Below are 16056 nucleotides of genomic sequence, written 5' to 3'. Positions count from 1 at the left end.
TACCTGGAACAGTGGACATGGTGCAGGGTCTTACCCTCTGTGTCCCGGAGAGCATCACAGCACAGTTAGCAGAGCTCAGAGCCTCTGCAGAGGCTGACAGTTGTCCTCCCACGAAGGGAAACTCCAATACCTGGGTCTAGGAATGTACACCAGATGGCTGCAGATGAGGCATGGTTTGGAGCTCACTAGGAACATAACTGGGATTGCAAGTAGGTAGTGACACTGGTGGTGAGGGTTCAGCAACAGGGCTGATCCCCAGGGGATTGAAATGCTCTGGGAAGATGCTGTTGGCCTTGGAAGGTTTGGGAGAACAAGAAGGGTTTGGGCAGCCAAGAGGAGAGGGCAAGCTCTGCACCCCCCACGGGAGCCAGGCTGAGGCTAGGAGGCAGATGTGTGCAGCATATTCAAAGGCCCTCAGAAATGTTCCTCCCTCTCCCTTTTCCTACCCTCCCCATCTGTGTTTCTCCCCTCCTTCTGTCCCTCCCTTCCTCCCTTCCTAATACTTCCTCCTCTCAAATGAGCCTTGATGGCTCACTGGTAACACCCCTAACCCACCCTAACCCTCCATCAAAATGAGCATATGGCCCGTGAAGGGTCCACTTTTGAGGGTCCCTCATAGGCACCTGTCTAGCCTTCCACATCATTATTTATTACCACAGAGCCTGACCTTGAAGGACAGCTCGACCAGCAGTATTCTGTGGGACTTCAGATAAACTGTCCTTTCTTCTCTCTCCTCCCAACAAGCCCTGCTAAACCGTTTACCTCCCCCAGCCACTGCCCATCCCCAGTACATCTGCACAGTATATGTGATGTGGTGAAGCCTTGCCTTGAGTTGCTGTCCCTAGGGATTCCTGAGCCAGCAAGGTGCTGTAGGACTGTGGTTGCCTCTCCTTAGCCACACCAGCCCCAGAACTACAGGGCCTTATGTGTGAGCAGCTCGCCTCCCTTAGGGTCATGACCCAGTATGCCAATTGCCCAGGGCTCCACATCATCCTGGGTCATATTTTTCCTCAGAAGGCTCACCCCCCTCCCATAATTTCTGCACATGACACTGTACAGAGAGCAAAACCACCATCCACACTTTTTCTCTTTGCCAGTCACTGTGTTGTAGCCCAGAAAAGCATATTTTTACTCTGCTAAGCAGATGCCTGTACATTTTGCCATAATCCATCTGACCTCTATGTTTCAGCCCATTTCCTGCACCATTTTCAAGGTGCATCAGGCTAGGTGGGGGGCCTCTCTCCTCTGTCAGAGCGGCTGGTTCTCACTTTGCCCTAAGGAATTGAGAGCACAGTTTCATCTTGATTCTAGCCTCAGGCTGGAAGAACAGTGATGAGGCCGATTGAGATGAGGAATACAAAAGTGACCCCACTCAATCTACCATCTTCTTTTGGCCAATCTGATGGTAGCTGAGGAAGAAGAGGAGGTGGGTGCCCCTGTGAAGAGGGTTTGTGTTTTGTGAGAGGACAGGATTGGGCGATGATGGGCACAGATTGGAAGTAATGAGACATCACCTTCTCAGTGAGCAAGCAGGGAGTGGGTGCAGGAGCACAGAGCTGTTGGGTGAACAGGGTTTGCACTGTTCTCCTTTCTGCTCTTGCAATTATCTGATGACCCAATTGCTATACATGGCAGAGGGGACTTATAAAAACTAAGACAGGAATTCTTCTGATTTGAAATTACAGAGCAATTTAGGACCACCTTTGTAAATTATTTTCTCTAACTCTGGAAGGGCCAAAAATGACCCTGATTCTGATTTATCAATGTTTAGTAAATGTCTAAGCATGTATAGACCCACACCCAGAAATGCACTGACTTGGCCCTTAAGCTCCCCAGTGGAGGTGAACCTCAGTTGAACAATCCCCACATTTAACTTCTGTTTACTTATAGCTTACATTATTGAGTTTTCACCAAGATGGGGTTTTCTTTCTCCTTTTTGCTTAGCATTCATTTGCATTCTTTGCTTATCAGACTAGGTCAATTAAGGATGGAAACTTCCCTGGTGCCAATCAGCATATAGCCAGTTGAGCAGGAGAGCTGGCCTGGAATTAATACCTCTATTACCTCTACTTTACTGAGAGGAAACCCAATGTGGACCCAGCAGGGAGGGGCAGAGATGGGCTTAAAATGGGTGCAACTGACTGTGGAGTCCAAGCTCTTCATCATCTGCTCTGGTGTCTTTCTGATGCCAAGGACTTGGGTTGCTATTTAGGAATTCTGATTTTGGTTTAGTTCACTTTATTGAGACTTCTTTATTACTCAGCATGAGCTCAGAACACCCAGGACATGTCCATAGATGATCAGTGATTCAAAAGATTCATACAAGATTATTTTTCCTTAAGAGTTTGTAATTTTGTGGAGAGATTTCACCTGTTAAATCATTAGAGACTAATGGAAAAATATCTAACATTTATTGAGCCCTTACTATGTACCAGGCAGCATTAAGACTCTCTTGCATGTGTTAGGATGAGTAAAGCATTTGGAACAGTGGTTGGCACAGAGCTAGGACTATATCGCAATTGCTTTCCTTATTCTATTGATCTTTCCAATGACCCTATGAAGAAGGTACTTATCCCAGTTCACAGATGAGGAAACTGAGGCAAAGAGAGGTTAAGGTTCCACAGCCAGCAAGTTGTGGGGCTAGGCTGTGTACTCAGGCACTTTGACTCTAGCACTTGGTGCTTAACCACTACTCAGAATTCTGTATAAAACAGGAAAGTTGAATGTTCTCAGGTGAGGTGAATGGTTAGGAAGGGAGAGAATGAAGACTTGAAAGGCAGAGGTCAGTCTTCATGGAAGAGCTGGCTGTTGAGGGGAGGCAAAGATGCAGTGTGAGCAGGAAGACAGGAAGTCATGGGCCCCACAGTAGTGCACCCTGTTGGTATCATAGACTGGCATGCCAGGGGTTGGGGCTCACTGTCCCTTGTGTGGCCTGCGTAAAGAGCAGCAAGAATTCCTTTCTTTTTTTTTTTTTTTTTTTGAGACTGCCAGGCTTAAAGTCTGTTTCCTTCCTACTACTAGAAACTCAGAATAGCAAAAGGTCACATTATAGATTTTTGTACAGTAAATTTCCTGATGAATTGTCCTGAAACTTCCTTTTCCAGTTTGATGGAATAAAAGAAAGAAGGAAATATCTCAGAGCAGAAAATAATTTTAAGATAAAGTAAAAAATGTGCCCTGGTGTGACACCAGTCCACTTTGGCATCTAGAATTAACAAAGGCATTCAGAAGAGAAACTCAGGCATGGTGAGGAGCATGCTGGTGGGAGATCAAGGGCTAAAAGGGAGCTTCAGGTGTGAAAACTGTCAGGAAAGATCAAGGGTGTGAGTCAGTGCCTTGGACAGAACTGGGAAAGAGTAGGGCTGAAGCAAAATAAAGTGAGTCCCAGAGTAGTCATAAGCTGCATTTCCTGTTAGACTTTTGTTTCATTTTTTAAAAAATTTAACTTCTTGGGTTGCTCTTCTGATTTGTTAATGAATGTGATGCTTGCCTAATAAGCTGGACCATGCTAAGCTCATAGGACAGAAATCCTGTCCATGGGCCTGAGTACAGTACCCATGCACCTAAATGGTCATTTAACAAGGAACTGAGTTCATCAATGGGATCCTAGAACAAGAGCAATTGCAAACAGCTTGGCAGGATTAGGAAGTGCCTCAGAAGTGAGAAATATGGGCATGGATAATGCAACTTCCCCAAAAGAAAGTAATCTAAGGTACAAGTGATTATAAAGCTGGAGACCTCTACAGACCACAAAATACTTTTGTGAAATGCTCCCAGCAAGACATGCAAGGTCAAAGAGAAATATGGGGCCAAGTTCCTATGGGGGAGAGGAGGTTACAGAAAAGGAAAAACAGAAGCTCTGGTTTACATTACTATGAGATATGGCAGCAAGGCCAAGGCCAGGAAACATCCCTCTGATTTTTCCTTCCCACCCTGTTCTCACCAGCCAGAAGAACCCATCTGATCAAGGTCATTTTGTAAGAAATGGCTCCAGGTCAGGGTAAAGCTGGGGAGTGGGAGGACTCAACCTAGAAGGGGCTGCAACATGTGTGGCTACAGCCCATAGTTGATCATAGGTTAGAGTCCAGGTTGCCAGATAGAATTTTTTAATTTTTATGTAGCCTACATACAGAATTATGTATGAAACATATGATCACTTTTTAAATTAGTGATAAAATGGGCATGGCCATAGATTGTGGCCAGGACATTGACACTTCTGGATTCTCCTTTCCCACCATAACCACCTACAGATCACTGAGAGAGACTCTGGGTCCCTCAGAATGGATCAAAAAAACTCCTCAGACACTCACCATCTGAGGAAGGAAGGAAGGGTTTTTTTCTGAGGAAAATCACCCCCTTTTCTTTATTAGCCAGGGTTTTTCTCTACTTTCTACATGCGGAAATGCATAAGAAAAACATGCAGCCCTTCACCAAATGGTTGGGAGTAATAACAAAGGAAAATGCAGATCAATACAGGGTTGAAACGCTGGGTATTTTACACAAGTTCAAAAACATTTCCTCTTACTTAATTGTTCTGTTTTTCACATTCTACTGACAAGAATTTGGGGCTATTCAGAGGAAAATAGAGCAGGTTCCCTTTCCTTAAAAGCCACTTTGCATTTCTATTCTACCTTTAAAACCCACTGGATGGTGCAATTCATAGCAATCATGAAAGACAAAAACCAGCCGGTTAAGACGCAGGTTCCCATTTTTAGGCCAGGCTCCATACAGTGGTCATCAAAGGCTTTTGAACCATGCCTGCCTGTCTCCCACAGAACACCATTTTTCCAACTTTTAATATCATTGTTTCCTTGTTTTTCTTTGTAGTTTGACCAACTTTTAATTTATTGCTAACCACTAAAATTTAGTACAGTAAGTCATCACTTAAAATTGTCAATAGGTCTTTGAAAACTGTGACTTTAAGCAAAACAACACATAATAAAGCCAACTTTATCATAGGTTAATAATATAAGTTCTTGTTTATATTAATTAATTAATTATGGCATATTTCTGGTCACAAAAACACCACCAAACTTCTAAATAAAGACCCAAAGCACTTGTAATATTAAACATTGAAATAAATGCGAGCTATACATACATTGAAGAAAGATTAATAAAAACAAGTACGGTCAAGGGCCAAGGTGAGGCATAGGTAGACATGCTGCATCTTCCTCATAACTAAGAAGGAATTTACAACCACTTCAAAACTAAAAAAAGTAACCAGAAGATCCAGAAAATCAAACTACATAAAAGTTCAACAAACAAAGAAAAAGAGAAGAGGACTTCCAGCCAAGATGGAGGCTTAGATAGACACACTGCATCTCCCTCCACAACTAAGAAGGAATACAACTACCTCAAAACTAAAGACAACCAGAAGTCCCAGATAATCAAGCTGTGTGGAAGTCCAACAAACAAACATATAAAGAAGAAATACTCATCTAGACAGGTAGGAGAGGCGGAGCTGGGGCAGAGAGGATGTGGTGTGGCAGTGGCAGTGGCAGCGGCAGCGGTGGCAGTGGCGGCAGCAGTGGCAGCCCAGCGGAAAGCACAGTCACACGTTTTAAAAAGTAGGGAGGGGCACCTGGGGAGCACTCCCATCACTAGACCAGACCCACAGCTCACAGTTCCAGCGCTGGGGAAAGTAAAGCCTCATTGCTTTTGACTGTGCAAATGAGTGGGGATGGGGGCAGAGGAAGAAACTGCCAGTCTCTCAGCAGAGTCCACTTGTTTAAAGGGCCCCATGGTCCTAGAACGTCTGCAGACCCACCCATGCTGGGAACGACAGCCAGGGCAACTACTAGAGGGGCGCCAGTCCCATAAGGAAGTGAGAGAAAGTCCTGGAAAAGGGATGAGTGCCGAGCAAGCAACATTGTTCCCTCGGACACCTCTCCCACACACAGCGCAACAACGTGGTGAAACGGGTTGCCCTGTACTGACAAACACCTAAGGCTCCACCCCTTATAATGTAACAGGTGTGACAGATCTACCTAAGACAGAGGCAAACAAACACAGGAGCCTGTCAAGATAAGGAGACAGAGAAGTATGGCCCAAAAGACAGAATAGATCAATGTTCCAGTGGGAGAACTAAGTGATGAGGAGATAGCCAACTTAACAAATGAGGAGATAGTCAACCTAACAGATGCAGAATTCAAAACACTGGTGATAAAGATGCTTACAGGTTTGACAGATATGCTTAAGTATGGCAGCCTCATAAGGGAAGAAGTGAAGGCTATGCTAAATGAAACGAAGGAAAATCCACAAAACCAAAGGTGAAGGGAAGGAAACTAAGGTTCAAATCAATGATTTAGAACATAAGGAAGAAAAAAACAGTCAACCAGTACAGAATGAGGAAACAAGAATTGAAAAAAATGAGAGGCTTAGGAACCCCTGGGACAACTTTAAACATACCAACATCCGAATCATAGTGGTGCCAGAAGGAGAAGAGGAAGAGCAAGAAATTGAAAGCTTAAGTGAGAAAATAATGAAGGAAAACTTTCCAAATTTGGCGAAGGAAATAGACATACAAGTCTAGGAAGCACAGAGAGTCCCAAACAAGCTAGACTCAAGGAGGACCACACTAAGACACATCATAATTAAAATGCCAAAGGTTCAAGATAAAGAGAGAATCTTAAAAGCAGCAAGAGAAAAGCAGAGAGTTACCTACAAAAGGGTGCCTATAAGACTATCAGCTGATTTTTCAAAACAAACTTTTCAGGTAAGAAGGGACTGGCCAGAAGTATTCAATGTGATGAAAAGCAAGGACCTCGTCGTCGGCAGCCGTCCGTCTCGAGAGACGATGGTGTAGCTTCTTAAGAGTCTATCTGCACCGCCGAGAATGGCTGTGCAGTCCGACTCGGGAGTGACACGGTATCTGTCTCCTCCCGTGTTGAATCGACATCTTGCGATGACGCTGGAGTGTCCTCTCCAGTGAAGCTGAAGCTACAGAGCCTGGGCGGGGTGATATGGAGGGTCTGCTGTTGCCCATGCAGCAGACCCCCCTTCTCTTTGCAGCTGAAGGATCCAAGGGAAAGACGGAGTCAATACAGCTTGGCTTCAGGTGCGCCGCAGGAGTTGCCGGTGTTGACTACAACGTCAAACCGCCTTAGGGACTCCGGCTCCGGATTTTCTGTCGGGGTTTACTCCCTTAGCCTTTCCCCTGAAGAGGTATGCCGCAAGGCATCGGAGGTTTTTTGGAGTCAGAGTTTTCCTTCTCTGATGTGCCCTGACTGGAAGATCGAACCAGCGACACTTAGCTCGCAGGCCAACGCTCAATCCACTGAGCCAAACCAGCCAGGGGGTAAAGCAAGGACCTACAATGTAGATTATTCAGCAAAGGGCAGATGAAGTGCTTCCAAGTCAAGGTAAAACTAAATGAATTCATCATCACCAAGCCAGTATTATATGAAATGTCATAGGGACTTACTTAAGAAAAAGAAGATAAAAATTATGAACATTAAAATGACAACAAAATCACAGCTATCAACAACTGAATCTAAAAAATAAAAACAAAATTCAATGAAGCAAACTAGAATAAGAACAGAATCATAGGTATGGGATCATTTGGAGGGTTATCAGCTGGGAGGTGGAAGCGGGAGAAATGGGGAAATGGTGCAGAGATTAAGAAGCATAATTGGTTGGTACAAAATAGACAGAGGGAAGTTAAGAATAATATAGGAAAGGGTGAAGCCAAAGAACTTATATGCACAACCCATGGACATGAACTAAGTGGGGTGGGATTGCTAGAGGGGAGGGGGGGTACTGGGTGGAGGGGAGCAAAGGGAAAAAAATTGGGACTACTGTAACAACATAATCAATAAAATATACTTAAAAAAAAAAAAGAAAGAAAGAAGAAATATTCCACCAGAAACATAGGCGGGGTGGAGCCAGGTTGGAGAGAATGAGGTGCAGTGGCTGCAGGATCATTGCTTGGCAGCGGCAGCTAGAAGCTTGGCTAGTGGCAGGAGTGCTAGCGGCACAGGAACTGTATCCCCAGTGAAAAGCACAGTCATATATTTTAAACCTGGGAAGTGATCCCAGCCCCAGACCAGACCACGCAGTTCATGGTTCCAGCGCTGGCGAAAATAGAGCCACATTGCTTCTGACTGTGAAAACCAGTGCAGGGTAGGGGTGCCGGTCTCTCAATGGAGGCAGCTTGTTTAGTATGGGAAGGGGCAGAAGTGCCTGGAAAAGGGGAGAGTGCAGGGCCAGCGACACTGTTCCCTCTCAGACCCCTCCCCCACATACAGCACCACAACATGGTGAAAAGAGTCACCAGTGCTATGAATACCTAAGGTTCCACCCCTTACAACATAACAGGTGGAACAGCTAGCTCTACCTAAGTTACAGAGGCAAACAGAGAAAGCTATCAAGACGAGGACATGGAAGTACAGCCCAAAAGAGGGGGCAAATCAAGGTTCCAGTGGGAGAACTAAGTGACGAGGAGATAGCCAACCTAACTGGCGAGGAGATAGCCAACTTAGCAAATGCAGAGTTCAAAAGACTGGTCAAAAAGATGCTCACAGATTTGACAGAAAAGATTAAGCATGACAGGGAAGAAATGATGGCTATAGTAAGTGAAATGAAGGAAAATCCACATGACACTAGTGGTGAAAGAAAAGAAACCAGGGTTCAGATCAATGAATTGGAACATAAGGAAGAAATGAACAGTCAACCAGTACAGAAAGAGAAAACAGGAATTGAAAAATATTAGGAGAGGCTTAGAAACCTCTGGGATAACTTTAAATGTGCCAACATCTAAATCATTGGGGTGCCAGAAGGAGAAGAGGATGAGCAAAAAATTGAAAACTTAGGTGAAAAAATAATGAAGGAAAACTTTCCAAATTTGGTGAAGGAAATAGACAAACAAGTCCAGGAAGCACAGAGTCCCAAACAAACTAGATCCAGGGAGGACCACACCAAGACACATCATAATTAAAATGCTAAAGGTTAAGGATAAAGACAGAATCTTAAAAACAGCAAGAGAAAATACGAGAGTTACCTACAAATGGGGTGCCTATAAGGCTATCAGCTGATTTTCTCAAAAGAAACTTTGTAGGCAAGAAGGGACTGGCAGAAAATATTCAAAGTGATGAAAGGCAAGGATCTATAACCAAGACTACTCTATCCAGAAAAGCTATCATTTAGAACAGAAGGGCAGATAAAGTGCTTCTCAGACAAGGTAAAGCTGAAGGAGTCGATCATCACCAAGCCATTATTATATGAAATGTTAAAGGGACTTATTTAAGAAAAAGAGAATCAAAACTATGAATATTAAAATGACAAATCACAACTATCAACAACAGAATATTAAAAAGAAAAAGAAAAACAAACTCAGCAGACAACCAGAGTGGGAACAGAATCATAGGTATGGGGAGCATGTAGAGAGGTGTCTGCTGGGAGGGTGAAGGGGGATGAAGGAGGGAAATGGTGCAGGAATTAAGAATCATAGTAGGAGGGTGCAGAAGAGACAGGTGGATGTTAAGAATAGTGCAGGAAAGAGTAAAGTCAAAGAACTTATATGCACAACACATGGACATGAACTAAGGCGGGGTGGGTTGCCGGAGGGCGTGGGGGGTGCTGGGTTGAGGGAAACAAAGGGAAAAGAAATTTGGACAACTGTAACAGCATAATCAATAAAACATACAAAAAATTAAAAAATTTAAAAAACAATTAAAGTCATTATTTTCCAACTGGCTAATTCCAGTCAGGGTCACGGTGGCCAGATCCCACCCTGGACAAGGTGCTCTTCTGTCACAGGACCACCCCCCCCACACACACCACTCACTCAGACTGAGACAATATAGACATGATGATTAACATCATGTACACATCTTTGGGATGTGGGAGGACCCCGGAGTCCTTGGAGAAAATCCATGCAGATACGAGAAGAACATGCACACTTCACATCAATAGTGACATCATAACGAAACATTATAACAAAATGATCTTGAATGAAAGGATGTTAACTGAGGACCTGCTGTACATGGAAAGGCATATTTGAAAGAATCTAATGACTTAAGATGTTATGCCATGCATAATGAGTTATTAAACATTTTAATGTTCCTTGAGGAATTAGTTATGTGGATGGTTGTGCAGTGTTATTCAAGGACAAGCTATATTGCCTTTTGCTTAATTTGATGTAAAGGGAATCACAGAAAATGTCTTCTTTTGAACTTCTCCTTTTGCTCAACATTGTGTGATTCACCCACCTCCCACTCTAGCAGCAGCTGTCATCCATTTGTTTCCATCATGGCATAGTGTTCCATCATAGGAATGTGTGCAGTTCTGTGCCCATCCCAGTTTGGAACTGAGAAAGTACTTCTGGAATATTCTGTGGATACTTCCTGAGGAAGGTTTGCAAGCCTCCCTTAAAGAGCAGGACGTGGACACCTTCACCCTTATGGATAACTCCAGGTGGTGTGTAGCTCACACCAGTTTATCCTCCACCAGCAGGAGGACAGGTGTGCCACAGCAGTGGAACTTGGTATTGTCAGACTTCCTAGTTCTCATCAGCGTAGTGTGTGAAGGCATCTTCTAGAGGTTTAATTTGCTTTTCTTCCCATTATTAATGAGGTCGAGTGTCTTTGCACATGCTTGTAGCCATTTGAATCTCCTCTTTTGTGAAGTGCCATTTTCCTACTTGATTCGGTTTGTTCTTATAATGATTTGTAAGCATTCCTCCCATGTTCTCAAGACTAGTCCTGACACTGATGAGATCAACAGCTGTTTATTAGTCACATGTGTTCACAGCCAGGGTAGGAGGACGTAGAACCACCTGGGCTACACTCCAAACAGAGTGGCCCAGCAGAGGCTGTGAGAGGCAGGCTGTGTAGTAACAAGAGGGTGCAGTGCCCCCTGGGGTGAGATTGGCTTGTTTGAATAATTCTGCCCACTGGCAGGGGACTAAAATCCTCTAGTCAGGGATAAGCAGGAACCATGCTGGTCCCCTTGAAAAGAGAGTTATTCATCTGGGGGCTTTATCCCCAGGGACAGGGTGCAGAGAGGAACTTCCTTTTAGGCCAGTCAAGGCCCTCCCAATTTGCCAGATGATAAGGCAGCATATAACATTGAACCTTACTTTTAGACCTTACACCACAGGTATATATGTCCTAAATATCTTTTCTCATTTTATGGCTTTTTGTACCCCTTCTTTTTAGTTTCTTTAAATGAACAGAGATTCTTGATAGTCGCTACTTTTCATATCTGAATTAGTTCATCACTGCTCCAAAGCCAAAGTTATGCTCTATATGATCTGAAATGTTTGGCCATCAGTTTTATTCTGAATCTAAATGGAAAAAAAGCATATCAAATACACTGCCATCTTTCTTGTCCCCGAGGGAGACCAAGGCACTGCCTGACTCCCTGAACCTATTTCACCCTCTTCTTCATAGGTTTCTCCAGGACTTCTCCTCATTGCCCTCTTTGACTGTGGCCAACATAGATCTTCAGCCAGAATTTCTGTAGCACATGGGAACATTCCTGAATAGAGTGTCTGTTCAGCTCACTCCCAGCTCAGCCAGCCAGCTCTATGTGCAGCGTGCATATGCTTACTTTATCCTGATGGGTGCGATAGAACTGATGCTGCTGGGTCACAGGAAGAAAGGAATCTGCTTCCTGTCTCCTAGCAGTTTCAGATGGTCCCCAAGCTCTTGAGGTGCCTCAAGAGAAAACATGGATGTGTGACTTGGAATTTAGGACAGGCATTTTCAGTGACACTCAGAGAAGGGACAGATTGTTGATAAAATAGCCACAGACTTATCAGTAAGTTGGGTTAGAGACCCTCCCTCCTCCAACAGGTAAATGATGTTTCTAATAATGTGATCCAGCTATGAAGATGGCTGCAGATAGCACATTTCCTCCCTTGTCTCCATAATTTCTTGCTACTATTTTAATAAACAGAGCTCAGCTCACTAAAGGGAGAATTCAATTGTATATATAATTTATTCTTCTGTAAGTACTAGGGTTTAAATTTTCAAATGATCATTATGTGTTGGTTTTCAGCACATGGAAATGGCATAATAGTATCATAGTAACAAATACATAGAAAGAGTTTGCTGTGAGCCCTTTCCATGTATTAACTCAACTCCCTCAAGCCCCCACCCCATAGCTCACCTTCCCCCACCACCATTCAGTGTCCTTTCATTCTGTGTGGAACCTATAGCCTGAGGTCCCCCATAGTTGTCTGACCTGCCAAGGAACCTACAACCTTGCTGTCTGCCGTGCCCATCATCAGGAGAAGTGGGATTCTGACTGACTGGCCCTTGATGAAAAGACCCTGGGGTGACTTAGTTACTATTTTCAAGTATCTAAAATGTCTTGAAGAAGAAGGACTACTATCATCTGTGACCATTAGTCATCTTCTTAAAAAATAAAGGGAATAGGTGTAAAAAAAAATCAAGAACATCAGAAAGACCTTGGACAAAGCCAGAATGAAAAAATAATAGCACAGCTAATGGGGAGGTTGGCAAGTCTTTGCCCACAGAGGTCAAAACAGGAGTATCAAAGCTCCACTGGGTCCCTCGTGGTCCTCCTGGCAAACAGGATTGCCCCCAACTCCTTTGAGGCCTTCTGTCCTCTGGCCCTGCGTCCTTGTGCAGCCTTCTCCCCCTCACTCCATTCCCTCCCCTGCAGCGCTGTCCAGGCTCCCACCTCCATGCTCTGTGTCTACTGTGCCCATGCCAGGAACACACCGGCTGCCTGGCATAAACAGTCTTGTCCCCAAGGTCTCACTTGAGACCTTCTCTTTGTGGGAGCTGTTCCCTGGAGACTCCTGTTCTTCATTTTGGATTCGGCCAAGCAGACACAGTGTTCTCTGGGTGCCTGTCTTTACTTCAGTCGCAGTGCTTGCCGTGGCATTCTGTCTTGAGAGAGACTCTGGGTTCCTCGGAATGGATGAAGAAACTCCTCAGACACTCACCATCTGAGGAAGGAAGGGAAGGTTTTTTTTTTTTTTTTTCTGAGGAAAATCGCCCCTGTTTCTTTATTAGCCAGAGTTTTTAATCTACTTTCTACAAGTGGAAATGCATAGGGAAAACATGCAACCCTTCCCCAAATGGTTGGGAGTAAAAGGAAAATGCAGATTAATACAGGGTTGAAACACCAAGGTATTTTACACAAGTTCAAAAACATTTCCTCTTAATCATTCTGTTTTTCACATTCTACAGACAAGAATTTGAGGCTATTCAGAGAAAAACAGAGTAGGCTCCCTTTTCCTTAAAAGCCACTTTGTATTTCTATTTTATCTTTAAAATCCCTCAGAGGGTGGGATTCATAGCAAGCATGAAAGACAAAAACCAGCTGGTTAAGACCCATGGTCCTGTTTTGGGGCTGGGCTCCACACAGCAGTCATCAAAGTCTTGTGAACCATGCCTGCCTGTCTCCTACACTGTCTCAACACATTTTGTTGAAAGCCAAGCACCATTCGATGAGAGGAAACGGGTGAAGGAAGCTGGCAGGACTCCTGGAGCCCCCTCTGGAATCAGGTGGGCAGAAAGCACATGTCAATACATGAATGAACAGGACAATTTTGAGTCACTTTGTAAATGGTCATTAAATATATAATCAGGCCTAGCATTTACTGAATGTTTGGTGTGTGCCCTTTTAGCAGCAACATCCTCAAGTCAGCTCATTTCACCACAGCTTCCTCATCTTTTAGCTCAGCAAAGTACAGCTTGGAAGGGACGGAACTAGTCTTCAAACAACTTCTCGGCTGTCACTGGCAATTGCAGGATGACCTAACGAGTATAGCAGAGGGGTGTAGAAGCAAGCAAAGTCAGGGTGAGGGCACCATTCTGGATGAGGGCCTGTCATGACTACCTTCTCAGAGGATATGACTTCAAAGCAGGAACCCAAGGGGTACACAGAAGTTAGATGAACAAGAGGAGAGGGTGCAGAATGTTCCAGCTGGAGGGTACAGCCTCGGGGAAGCCCCTGACAGAGGAGCAAACCTGACAAACTGCAGAAAAGGAAGGTGTGGCAGGCAGAAGTGCCAGAGCAGAGCAGGTAAATGGCAGGTATGGGACCCCTACAGTGAATTGAGATGGTTAGGCTTCATTACAGGGGCCAGAGAAGACAAGGGGAGGGAAAGTATGAGAACAAAAGATGATGACATTGGGGATCTGTGTGAATCTTTAGTCCCCGGAGGGCATCTGAGTGTCAGTTGGAAGATTGAATGAGGGCACACAAGAGAGAGCTGCCTAGATACACACATTTACAAGTGTATACAGATTATGTTTGAAGCTGCAAGAGGGGGTGAGTTTACTGAGGGAGTCCAAGGAAGTGATATAGACATACCTGTGCTCTGTCTCGACTGGGAGTTTCCACCTACAGTATTCAATATGGGAGCCAGTTTCATTCAAATAATTGAAATAAATACAATTAAATATTCAGCCTTCAGTCATACCAGCCACATTTCAAGTGCTCAGCCATGTGGCTAATGGCTTTCGTAATGGACAGCGCAGATTATAGACCATTTCCATCATCACAGGCAGTTCTATCTAGACTTGATGTTGTGTTTATTTTGTATCTACAGTGCTCAGGCACTTAGAAGAAAAAGTGCAATTCTTTCAACTATAGACGTTTAAGAAGTAAACAGGCAGCCACTTGCAGGCATAAAGGTCAGAAAAGGAACCCCATTGAGCTCTTCAGAACCCTTCAGATAAGTGATTGACTTTGCACTGGGTCTCCACACTGCCCACACTGCCGGTGCCGCCCTGGCCAGAAGGTTGCATGCGAGCAGACAGGGCTCCTCAAGCAAGAGGAGGACTCTGCATGTTTATCTGACTTATTTAACTCTTACTTATTGCTTGGGCCCATGGGCAACAGCACATGTGCATTTGAGCAAGTAAACCCTTTTAGATTACAATTCAGAATTACAGAGCAATAGATTAAAGATCTTCACCAAAAATTAGATATTGAATTTTTCGTTTCCAAAAACAGTTCTGAATTATCATGAATGCTTAGTTTTTTGCTTTTGTTTTTTCTATCTTTGTCAAGTGTATACTTTTGTTCTTTATTTTATTTTTCAGTCAGATGTTATGGATCAGAATTTGTTAAATTTCCTTCCAGAACAAGAACATTCAGAAGTTTATAAAATGCTCTCTTCCCATGTGCTTGGGACAGACTCCCCCTCCCCAGGATACTTAAAATGTAAGTTTAACTTCACTAGTTTTACTGTATAAAGATAAAAATTTTAGTTTTGAAAGGAGATTAGAATAAATTAAGAAGGGAGGATAATTTAAAGAATAATTTTCCTTGTGACTCAGAACATTTCCAAGATCCTCAGAGGTATATTTTAAGTTTAAGGCTACAACTGGAGTTTGGAACACGTAAGACATTTAACTTTTATGTAGAAAATTTGAAAGCGTAGAGCTTAAAAATAATAATTTGTATTACATATAATGCAAGAGATTTCTTTTTTCACATAAGAGTCTTTTAGTATTAAACAGTGCAAAAATCAGTTAGCAATCTGATTATTTTGGAGGATACCATAATGCTATATTTGTATGATATCATGTAACCAACCTAAAACTGAGTAATTAGGTCAACTATCCAAACTCTTCTCCCTAGGCTGTCATTGGATAATTTATATACATTTGCAGTTTTCATGGAATTTCTAAGTTTTGAAATTGGCAACCTGGCTAAAAGGCTGGCTTTGGTGCCTGCTGAACCATGTGTCAGTTAACGAAGCCTCCTTGTGCTTGTTCGAGCCTTAGTCCATTTTCCATGAAGAATTTATCCTATTGTTCATCTGACTTTACTTCAAAGAAAAGCAAAGAAGTTTAAATTAAAAGGAGCAGCTCTATATGAGCTGCATTATTTTAATATACCATGTGAAAACAACTGACACTAATTGATGCCAACATAACCAACAACAGACACCTGTGAGCAAATGACGATTAATTGGGTCCAAGTATGGAATGCAAAATATTTGTAAACTTGAGGGTGGAGGGAACCTATGGTGCAAAGGTTGTAAAATGATGTCCAAAAGTCAGTCACAATGAGAAATATTCTCGCCATGTGAGTTTCACAAAGATGCAATTTGTTTAGTCTATGGTG

The 16056-nt window shown here is 43.4% G+C and overlaps 1 protein-coding gene across 3 annotated transcripts in view; it reads left to right on the top strand.

Moving 5' to 3' along the window:
- The window catches only part of NPAS2 (neuronal PAS domain protein 2), a 180583-nt gene that overhangs the window by 123798 nt on the left and 40729 nt on the right, over positions 1-16056 (top strand). For all 3 annotated transcript variants that reach the window (XM_090281939.1, XM_090281940.1, XM_090281938.1), the window contains exon 6: positions 15027-15147. In XM_090281939.1, the coding sequence (XP_090138065.1) occupies positions 15027-15147 (121 nt within the window). The remainder of the gene's footprint in view (positions 1-15026; positions 15148-16056) is intronic.

The sequence above is a fragment of the Furipterus horrens genome, unplaced genomic scaffold (assembly GCF_987537825.1).
Source record: "Furipterus horrens unplaced genomic scaffold, mFurHor1.1.pri manual_scaffold_6, whole genome shotgun sequence".
Lineage (NCBI taxonomy): Eukaryota > Metazoa > Chordata > Mammalia > Chiroptera > Furipteridae > Furipterus > Furipterus horrens.
The sequence above is the reverse complement of the archived record's forward strand: the minus strand, read 5'-3'. Positions and strand labels throughout refer to the sequence as shown.